General features: G+C 38.1%; 1 protein-coding gene across 2 annotated transcripts in view; it reads left to right on the top strand.

Annotated features, from left to right (window-relative positions):
- Positions 1 to 11,407, top strand: part of EGLN1 (egl-9 family hypoxia inducible factor 1) — a 57,334-nt gene extending 45,927 nt beyond the window's left edge. The window contains exons 2-5 of one of the 2 annotated variants that reach the window (XM_077894516.1): positions 1,890 to 2,009; positions 4,891 to 5,027; positions 7,650 to 7,717; positions 8,896 to 11,407. In XM_077894516.1, coding sequence (XP_077750642.1) covers positions 1,890 to 2,009; positions 4,891 to 5,027; positions 7,650 to 7,717; positions 8,896 to 8,960 — 390 coding nt within the window. In that variant the 3' untranslated portion in view covers positions 8,961 to 11,407. The remainder of the gene's footprint in view (positions 1 to 1,889; positions 2,010 to 4,890; positions 5,028 to 7,649; positions 7,718 to 8,895) is intronic. The other variant, XM_077894517.1, reaches the window with a different exon arrangement.
- The last annotated feature ends 90 nt before the right edge of the window (positions 11,408 to 11,497 follow it).

The raw sequence follows: 11,497 nt of genomic DNA on the forward strand, positions 1-11,497 counted from the left end.
CCATTGGCTTCCTGTCACTTTTAGAATAGTATCCAGAGCCTTCACCATGGCTTGCTGAACCGCCATGGTTTGCCCTGGCACATTCCAGTCCAGCTGGCCTGTGATGGTTTTCCACTGGGTGCAGCCACTTCTGCCTTTGTTCTTATTTTTCCCTCAGCCAGGAATGCTGACCCCACAGATATTTGCACAACTTGCCACTCCCTTCATTGAAGTCTCTACTCACATCTTGATCACTATTCTAGAAATCATCTTCTTGGCATCCTCTTCAATTTTATGAGAAAATAACCACCTAACTGTATATTATACATGTTTCTTTATTGGTTATTTATTTCACCACATTAGGCTCCATAACAAATGAAAGCAAGGGACTCTGTTTTATTCGTCATTGTAGTTACTGCCCCTTTTTCCCCCCACCAAGGCCTTTCAGACACATAGTTGGTGCTCAGGAGGTGTTTGCTATAGGATGGATGGGGTTGGGTGGTGGAGTGGGGTGGGGTCGATGAACAAAGAAAAGTTTTCCCCTTTGTTCTTTGCATAAGAGATGTTCAAGTCACCAGACAGCTGGAGAGGCCTGAGTGAACTTTTTTGAGATGAGACTACTTTAGGGAAGAGTTCAGGTTGGGTTTTTCGTTTTGTTTGGTTTTGTTTTCATTCTTTTCCATGGGTAAGAATGTGTCATGTAATTTGCCATAATTGTCTTTATTAACAGATGGGCTTATTAACACTGTTAAATTGGTACTTTCTTATACTTCCTATTCCAGATCTGTTACATGTGCCTTTCCTTAGCAGCTAGTGACAGGGAAGTTGTTTGGGTTTATCTTTTGTCGAGCATTATTAAATCCACTAAACCTATGCTGTTCTGCCTGTTATTACAACTTCAAGTCCCAAGAGAAAGCATTTAATTCTATCTGGAATCAGGAAAAATAGAGACATAATAAATACTCACCAAAAATTCTGCTTCTGAAAGAGCAGTAGGTCCAGGGTGTCTATGAAAATGTCTTTTTTTTACTGAGCATTAAAGTTTAAAGTGCTTGCTAGACATTAATACTGATCGGCTGACTACAATACATGAAAAAATTGGAGAAATAAAAGATTTCAGGAATAAGTGGTAACCTTGACCATCTTTTTTGTTTTCTTCATAATTCTGAGGTTTTTTGCCTTTTAAATCACTCTTTCTAATTTCAGTTGATTATTATGTACTACAGTCCTAGAGCATGTGAGTTCTTTTGGTGCTTTTTATTTTGGATGTCTTTTCCACCTTCATGCTTAATACCCAGCAATCTTCTGAACTATATCTTGTTATAATCTGAGCAAAAAATGACTTTCTTTCTGGTTTGAAGAATTAGTCACATGCTAATTTGTCACTTAGCCTTCTTTTCTTTTTCTTTTCTTTTTTTTTCTTTTCTTTTTTTTTTTTTAAATCATGGACATTAAATGTAATGTTTGGAGTTGGCCTTCTAAATTCAGAGACAGTGCCAGATCAGGTATTTGATTGACAATACTGTAGGTGTGCTGCAGTAAGCTCAGGGAGGATAGAAGTCTCCTTCTATCCTCAGAACAAAATTCACTTGATCTTGATGATCAGTATGAATAAAGATCCTGAAAGTGGGTCCTACAATCCTTCTGACCTCCAAATCTTCCATGTGGGTTCTTCCCTTCTCTGTGAAGCAGATATCACCAGGCCTTGGATTATTTACCAACCTGCCCTTGTATTTTTTATAAGTGCCAACATAGAATATATTTGCCTCTTCTTATCTACAAAATATGATTCTTATTTAGAAGAATTTAAGTGTGAGAGTAACCAAAAATCAGATTTCTTTTATAAGTTGTCTTGCCTTTTTATTCATAATGTGTATAGACTTTTACAATTATCATCATTATTATTACAGGCCATGGTTGCTTGTTATCCAGGCAATGGAACGGGTTATGTACGTCATGTTGATAATCCAAACGGAGATGGAAGATGTGTGACATGTATATATTATCTTAATAAAGACTGGGATGCCAAGGTATGCAACTTAATTGACCATTTATTTATTTTCCCACAGCTACTAAGACTCATACTCCTCTTAGGGAGACTGTCTTTAACACATGGAATAGTTAAAACTTATGTTTGTTTCAGTTTTGAGTATTAGAAGTGGATCTTTGTAAAGTAGAACATAATGTGTTTTAATAAGTGGATTCCCTTATTTTCAGATTCTGAGGCATGCTTCCAAAATTTAACTTTTTTTTGTTTGTTGTTGTTGTTGTTTTGTTTTGTTTTTTAAGTAAACTCTGCACTCAACGTGGGGCTCGAACTCACGACTCCGAGATCAAAAATCACATGCTCCACCGACTGAGCCAGCCAGGTGCCCCCCAGAATTTAACTATTAACAAAATGTATTTTGTTGAAATATATAACTTTTAGTAGCTTTTATAAAAAACACTTTGAGAATAATTGTTTCATAATGGCTTTTGAGAGAGATTATATGTAAATAATTATTGTGGATTATTTTCTACTTATTTCTTTTGGTAGAGATCTTCTCTGGCATTGGGTTATTGAATTGAATATTGGAGGCAGGATTCCTTCTTTTCCTGATTATGGAAAAAACTAGAAGTTTATCAATACTGACAAATCCTTTAAAGCCAATTAGGGTGTACAGTACGTTTAATTTTCTCTTGTTTTAAATGTTTATTTCCTTAATATTAGCCTGAGTTTCACTTGATTTTAAGTGATCGTAACCTCAAAAGTATGTCATACTTTCTTATTGCTTTGGAGGTTGTCTAAACTAATTTTTGGTTGATTTTTAGAAAACTTTATTTATTTTTATTGAAGTCTTCAAATAGAAAAGTGAACGCAATAAATAGCCCACTGGATTTTCACAGTGTGAACATACCTGTGTAGCCAGGGCAATTCTTAAAAATCAAATAATCTTTAAAACACTTCCCCCAGCACAAACATATATACCGAAATGAAAACCCAAAGTCTTAAATATGTAAAAACCTAGTCCTAAATCATACTTAAAACTTAGAATATGCTCCCAGTGCTCCAGTAGTCTTTCTGTGTCATATTGATTTAAAGATTCTATCAGAGTTAAAAAGAGAGGTAAGTTTTACCGCTAAGTAGGTTAAATAAATTTCAAAGCATTCTGTCAACAAGCATGGTTTTCTGTTACAGCTTTCAAAGTTTAAAATAGACACATAAATTTGGTCATTCACCTTGAGCCCAGTGCACAAAACAAATTGGTGTAACTTGAGTTAAAACTTAGACATTTAGGGATCCCTGGGTGGCGCAGTGGTTTAGCGCCTGCCTTTGGCCCAGGGCGGGATCCTGGAGACCCGGGATCGAATCCCACGTCGGGCTCCCGGTGCATGGAGCCTGCTTCTCCCTCTGCCTATGTCTCTGCCTCTCTCTCTCTATCTGTGACTATCATAAATAAATAAATATTAAAAAAAAAAAACTTAGACATTTATTTTTTCCCAATTTTGTAAATATCTTGAAAGCTAGAAATATATTTGAGTAATTCCTAACTTCTTTATATTATTATTAGTTTCTTTCTAGGCTGATCTTTTAATTTTGTTAGGACCTAACCAAGATTATTAATATATAGTTTTTGAATTAGTGCATAAGCAGAAAAAAGTCCTTAGTATTTTTGTATGTAGCCCTGAAAATTTCTTTGCAAGATTATACTGAACATGTACAGTGTGCCAGACGTCGTCTTGGATGCTAGAGATAGAGCAGAAATAGAAGTAGCCTTCATAGAGCCTGGGATCTAATGGAGAGTACAGATCAGTAGATTAACAATGACAATTGCTTATGGCCAGTGTAGGGCAGGTTGCTATGGGACCACATGGAAGACTACCTAATTCAGGGGTCATGGAAGGTTTCCCAGAGGAAGATTGGAAGCTTCAATTATCTCTGTTAAATATTTTCAGCAGATCACTTGTGATATTCCCAGTGACTCCAGTCAGAGGTCAGGGGGAAGAAAAGAATGCGTTCTTGGTCACAGTCTAGAGATTCTTTAGATGTTTGCATGATTGCCGTGGGAATCAATCTGAACAGACCTGAGGAAGGTGGGCAAGGGTACAAGTAGCTTGAATTTAACTTAAGGATGAGCCTGATAAACAGCATATCTAACTACAGATTCTAGGTTCAACCTCCATGATGTCTTGATTAAATATTGAAGTTCCTTCAATTTAAGCATCTACCTGCTTAGGAGTTTAGTTCTTCAAGGGTAAAGAGTCCATCTAATCCTGAATAGAGATGGATGTGTATTTGGGTAAATATAAGTATCCTTTCTGAATGGAATCCAGTTGTATAAACAGGTAGCCATTAATGTCAGGCCCAGTCTGGAAAGGGAGAGGTACGATCTCTAATAATAATGACCACAGTGATGATGGTGGTGATGATAAGTGATGACACTTTCTACTGATAGAGTTGAATTCTTTAAATAAGAGGCATTAAACTTGTGATTGTCTTATTACTATTGAAGCTTAAAATACAATAAACCGTTTGACATACGTCACCATTTATAGTAATTTAGTCAGGGTGATTTGAAATGGACACATTTTTAAAGAGTAGGCTAATTAAGCACATCATAAGCATACCTAGATAAGAAATGTGTACTAGTTTTTTAAAACTTCCAGGTGTTATTTGGAGCATTTTGAATTCAGATAATACTCATCTGTTTCATCAGTATTTATAGAAATCCCCAAAACAAGAAATGAATTTTTTCTCATATTAGTGCATATACTTGGAATCTCAACTCCTCTTCATATCTTGTTAATTGAGGTATATCTATGAATACTCCAACTACGAATTTTGACTTTGACATGGTCTTTTTTTTCTCCCTAAATTTCATTGTGTATTGTTTTTGCTCTTATACTTACATATTTGGCTCTTTTCTGTAGGTAAGTGGAGGTATACTTCGAATTTTTCCAGAAGGCAAAGCCCAGTTTGCTGACATTGAACCCAAATTTGATAGACTGCTGTTTTTCTGGTCTGACCGTCGCAACCCTCATGAAGTACAACCAGCATATTCTACAAGGTAGTATTCCTTTTAAGAAAAAATTGGTAAAGAGTATAGTAGGAGAGGAGGGGATAGATAGGATATACTTGAGCATTTCTAGTGAGTATCTTACTGTTTTGTAGTTACCTTTATCATAACACTTCAGTCATAACTGTTTTAAGTTGAATAGTTGTATTTATTTATGATTTGTTCCCAGTTGGTACTAAATGTTTGTGACTTTGTGTAACCACTTCCATTTGGGGTAAGAAATGGAAGGATAGGCCTTCTCCTTTCCCCAGCCCTATCTCATTATTCTGTGCATCTCCATGTATAATCCATTCTGTGATTCTGTGAGAGACTCAAATGGGGGACAGATAGATTTGATAGAGAAAGAAAAGGGAGGAAAAAGAGGGAGAGGGATAATGTAGAAAAATTATACAAAACAAAAAAATAAGAGGCACCCGGAAAGTAGAAATGAAGAGGAAAAAGAGAGGTTGCCATGTGTGGGAGTTAATGTTCGAAAACTAACCCATTAGCTTTAATAATATATGAGCCTTATTATTACTCTTTTGGACACTTTCTACATTGAAATATTAAGACTCTTAAAATAGAAGATGTTGCAGACATTGTTATAAATGTTTGTAGAAAAATAGCACTATTTTGCAAATACCCTTTTTCATTATAGAAAGGACTGTGAATATTATGATAGTGAGTTACTGGCCTACAGTAGTTAGGTCTGGTTGAGAAGAGGCCTAGCCATAGATACACCAGGAGAAGAGCTTGCTTTTTCTGGTGGTGATAGGCACAGGCCAGCCCCGAGATGAGGTTCAAATTCCAAAGACTTTATAGTCACTTCTCCTTTTGCTTGCTTGCTTGCTTGCTTGCTTTCTTTCCTTTTTTTTAAATACGCAAGATGGGGCTCAAACTCAGGACCCCCAAGGTTAAGAGTCGCATGCTCTACTGACTGAGCCAGCCAGGTGCCCCTTCTTACTTGCTTCTTTCTGAACTGTGTTGCCTTTAACCCTAATTCACATAGTGAGTAGCAAGCGGAGTTGCTTGTGGCTAGAGATCCTAAGAATCCATAATTGGAAACCAGGGAGGGAATCCTGTCCCCGTCACATGATGTGCTATCCCCAAACCCCCATCTCTCCTCCTGGCATCCCAGTACCCATTTCTGCCACTACTGCTTCTTTAAAAGCGTTTCTGACCTAGAAACTGCTTCATAAACCTTCCCTTTAATGAAATCTTGAGTATGGCATGCTTGTATCATTTCTAAATAAATGACAAACATTTTTAGGTAGTAAATGCCAAATAGTTGTGAAGGATAGATGCTACAGGACTTGGAGGAGGGAGAAAGTGGTCTGAATTGAAATAGATGGAATAGATGAGCCAGGTGTCACAGTGAAGAGAAGGCTCAGAATGACCAGAAGCAAGGAGTGGTAGGACAGTGGTGGGGAAGCCATGAGTGAAAGGTCAAGATTGTTCAAGTTCAAGACTAATTATTAAGTAACTGAAAGTTTAGGGAATGGCCAAGGAGAGAAAATTAAATATCTGTGCACTTTTCCCATTCCCAAGGCCACCTGGGAAAATAGAAGAGGCTCTATGGTAAGCAGGGTGTGCTGGAGCTCTGGAAGGAGCAGAGTCTGGAAGTGAGGCTAGACTCTGACCTCAGCATTGTCACTTGGCAGCTAAGTGATCTGAGGGCCTCTCTTTCCTATTTCTCCAGAGTCCCAGACTCTGACTCTACTCTACCTCTGACTCCTTCCTTCAGGTACATTACATGATTCAGTTCTGTCACATTGACGGGCTCTTCACTCAGTGTGGCTTTTTCCCCCAAACCACCCCCCACCCTGGCCCCAGGGAACAGTGGCCAGAATCTGCAAGAGACTTTAACTAATTGTCATATTCTGCTAAGGAATTACCATTTATAGTGTGTTTTTATTTACTGTGGTATGTGTACACTTTCCCCATTACTGGTACCAGGAGGTGTAACTGTGGGCTTCACAGTATTTAATAAACTAGAGATTCTTTTATTTGTGGAACAAGCTGTACCAAATAAGTGAAATTTTCAGAGGAATGAAGTTTAGCTAAATAAACTTTAAATGTCAAAACCAGTGTAACTGTTTTGATAAAAGCCCTAAGAACTCTTAGCATCACTTAACTTTCTTGATGACTTCAGGTTATAAAATCATAAATATCCACCATTAGTCTTTGCTGTAAAACAGTGATGTCTTCAGAAGCTGCTGAAACTGTGAGCCCTCCCTTTCAAGCCCTTTTGCTTCTCTTTTCTTCTCAAGAACTTGCATTATGGATAGTGTGCTTTTTCTGTAAGGGCCATTCTTTTACCCTCTTATCATCTGTGTCTGACCTGCTGTGGCCTCACAAAACAGATAATCAAGTAGGTTCAGTAGGTATTAAGAAACTTTGCAACAACTTTGCAACAACTATTTTAGCTATTCCTGGTTCTCCGCCGTACTCTTGAGCATCGAGGCTACTGGAGAGGTGGGTTGTTTCTGAGCTCGTTTATCCTTGAGCTCGTTTATCCATTCAGTCAAAGCTTTATTTTGGCATTACACATTTTAAAAGACCATTGCAAGAGCATACCACTTTTTTTTTTTCTCCAGTGTGATCATTCTTACCCTATTCTGAATTTTCTTTTAGGTACGCAATAACTGTTTGGTATTTTGATGCAGATGAGAGAGCACGAGCTAAAGTAAAATATCTAACAGGTAAACATTATTTGGGGCCAGGGTACACCGCAAGGAGAGTGCCCACAGTCACGCGGTGCTGTCTGTAAGCACAGACACAGTCTTGAGTACCTCCACAAAGACTCGTTCCTTATTTTTGTCAGATTCCTCAGTTCCCTTTGTAAAAGAGGACTTCTCTCAAGCCATCTTCATTTTATCTTTAACCAACAAAATGGTCCAAAGATGAGGAAAGTTTGAGGCAAGAAACCTGAGAAAATTATTCAAATAGGAGCCAACTTTTTCTGTGATTACCCTTTGCAGTCACTAGCTGTCCCACTCTTGGTAACCCCCGTCTGGCTTCCTGTCATTCTCCCATTAGAAGGAAGTCAATAAATACCCTTTCCTTTTTAAACGTACATGAGCTAAAGAATATCCAGGTCTTCCACGTTGAATGTGGACGTGAAGAAAATGAATACAAAGAAGATGAATCAAAAAAAAAAAAACAAAAAAAACAAAGAAGATGAATCGAAATGCGGAAATTAGTAAGACAGGCGTGTAGAGTCCGTCCCTGCCAGCTAGTGGTGTCCGTAGATCAACACATTTGTACTAAATCTGAAGACCCTTCAGTATGCCAGCACCCCCACCCTCCACCCCACTAAACCCCACCACACACTGTCTCCTGAGAGCAGGGGGTCTGAGTTTTCCACTGGATGGACCACTTCCCTCTTTTCTTTAACCCTACCTTCGGTCTCCAAAAGTCTGCTCAGGGCTCACATTACTGATTTGCTGTATTTTCATGAGCCATTGATAATCCCACAGCAACCTTTTGTAAAATCATAAAATTGCACGTTCATTGCTTTTTTAATGTATTTTTAAAGTTCTTATTTGTGGCAGAACCCTAGCGGTGCGCTTTCAGTGATGCTGAACACTGCTATTTTATAGCAATTCAAATCGTTTTTAAAGTAAAAAGGAGATAAAATCATTATCTCTGTAGAGAATGGCTTTTCCCTTTGAAGGTTTACTAGTTCATTCAGAGTAGCGCGTTCTTTATAACAATGCTGCAGGGTAGCAAGTGGGATCGTTTTCAGATGATGTATGTTTTTCAAAGCTGAGGCATTGTGCACACTGTTAGGAGCTCAGTGGGAAGGAGTAACAGAATAACAGAAGCTCTCTGGTGCTTAATGAATGAATAATATATATATATTATTTTTACCTTGCAGGTGAAAAAGGTGTGAGGGTTGAACTCAATAAGCCTTCTGATTCAATCAGTAAAGACGTCTTATAGAGCCTTTGATCCAGCAATACCCTCCTTCACCTACAATAATTGTTGACGCTATTTGTTAATTTGTGAATATGGATAAATGAGATAAAGAAAAATAGACAACCAGTTGGCATTTCAATAAGGAAATAGAAACAACTTTGTCGTGTTGCATCAGAAAGAAGACTCTGACTATGTGACTTTGTACTGCATGACTGACTCCAAACCTGTGATTGCTTATGGGAAGAGTACAAGCTGCGCCACCAACTGAGAATGGTGTTGATATCTGGACATGAAATAAGTGCCCTAGGTAGAATTTTTTCATTCTTATATTTTGCCAGATCTGTCGTCTAGATGAGTTCATTTCATCTCTCCCTTTTTTATAGAGTCAAGTTTGAATTTGAAGTAATTTTTGTATGACCAGGTACAGTACATCAAACTGAATCGAGAAAAAATTCCAGTATTACTCCCCCAAATAGCATCGATCTATTTTTGTAAACTTCTTCGTACTATTAAATTTTGCCCTAAAAGGCCTCTTATCATGTTTGTTGCCAGTGACTGATGATGACTTTCATTTCCTTTTTACTTACCATGAGAAAAGGAGCACTTTAATCACCAACTGAAAACTCAGATTGTTTTGTCGTCCTGTCCTTTACACTAATTTGAGCTCTTAAAGATTGCTGCTGTCGTGTTTCTGACATTGTTAATGACTAAATGTTAACAGTAAACTACCAATAACTTTCAGTTCATGTTTTATAAGAAAAAATGCCCAGGCTTTATTCTTTTAAGTTAGAATTTTTAAAAGACTAAAATGACTGGCACTAAATGAACTTGAGTTTGTCCTCAGCATCAAGTTCCCAAGACAAAGGGCTCTCTCATGCTTTCAGGTATATCCTGTAGATGTAGAAGGTGATGTCCCCTTCCTACGACTTTTCCTTTTGCTTCCCGTCAAGTTGACTATACTTCCAGTTTTGCTGTTATGTTTTCTTCCTACTCCTGTGAAGCACATGATCTGCAGTTGAGAACCTGGCTCCTGTGGGCTAGCATCAGGGGAGACTGAGCGCCAGGGCTGAGCCCTAGTAGTACAGACCCAGTGTTAGCGAAGCCTCAGAGCCAAGCCAAAGCAGGTGTTCCCCAGGTGTAATGCTCACCTCTTGGTCAGTACTGAAAGCTCTATGCTTGGCTTAAAAATACAAAACAAGTCGCAAACCAGGTAATTCTGTTATTCTGTTTTATGATTTTTCCTTTACTTTTCAGAAAAAAAGAGGGACTATTACAATATCACAGGCCTCCCAGACTTCTGTTGTTTGATGTAGGAACTGGGATGGATGTCTAAGACTTCATTTTCCTGGGCTAATCTTTAGCAGAGCCCAAAGGGTGGCATCCATATTTAGCATGAATTATGGGTCTAGATGTTGCCCACTTTGGTTTTCTATCTCTGTCCTTGATCTTTGCCAAAATGTGTGTACAGAAATACTTCTGTATATTTCAACTCATGACAGTTTTAGCATCTGTATAGTTTGTATTCAATTCGAGACCTTTTCTATGGAAAGCTCAGTAATTTTTATTAAAAGATTGCTATTGTTCATGTAAAACATGAAAAAAAAAACTTGTTTAGTGAAACTGACAGTGTGGATAGGGTGGGATGAAAGATTCAGTATTGTGGTCTCACTTAGTAGGAGAACTTGCAGGAGAAAATTAGAGTTCGTTGATTTTTCTTGCCCCTGTTCGTTCTGTCCCACTTCCTCTCCGTGTCCAGATAACGCAGTGTAACATCTCTATCATAAGTGCCTCTGCCAGCCGGACCTGGGAGTGCAAGTTGTCTTTGCCATCTGGTCTGCGGTGCAGCGTGCTGAGCTAGGCCACAGCTCAAAAGTGCTATCATTTTTAGGTCTAGTAGAAATTGTGTTCTGTTGGCGGGTGGGGGGGGGGGGTTCGTGTGATTGTCAAGGTGGTACTGCAACAGCCTTTTAACCTGGGGGCCCCTGTGTCATTCACATGTGTATCTCTGCAGTTGTGCAAAGTGTCAGATTCTACTCTCTGTGGGTTGTGCTTTCCAGGCAGGTCTTAAAATTTGTATTTTTCAGAAAATTGTATCTAACTTCTTGGAGATCGTTGTGAAAGGATCAAGAAATCCAGGATAGCCATTTCTTTAATATCCATTTAAAATCTGTTCATTTTCATGTCAGTGGGACCGTTAACTTGTCACCAAGCAGGACTCTATTTAAAACAAAATTTAAAACTACTTGTGGCCTATATGTGTTTAATCCTGGTTAAAGATAAAGCTTCTAATGCTATTTTTCATTCAACACATTAACCAGCTGTAAAACACAGACCTTTATCAACAGTAGGCAGAGAATTTCAGGATTCATACACAGACGGTAAAGTCATGTACTTTGAAAAGCAGTGTTTCATTACGAAAGAGCTCTCAAGTTGCTTGTAAAGCTAATCTAATTAAAAAGATGTATAAATGATCTTGAAAAACTTATGGTTGTTATTTCTAGCTGTCTTTTTTTTTTTTTAATTCTTTATCATACACTGACTTTCTTAATGGGTCCTTACAT

The sequence above is a fragment of the Canis aureus genome, chromosome 4, assembly GCF_053574225.1.
Source record: "Canis aureus isolate CA01 chromosome 4, VMU_Caureus_v.1.0, whole genome shotgun sequence".
NCBI classification, from domain to species: Eukaryota; Metazoa; Chordata; class Mammalia; order Carnivora; family Canidae; genus Canis; species Canis aureus.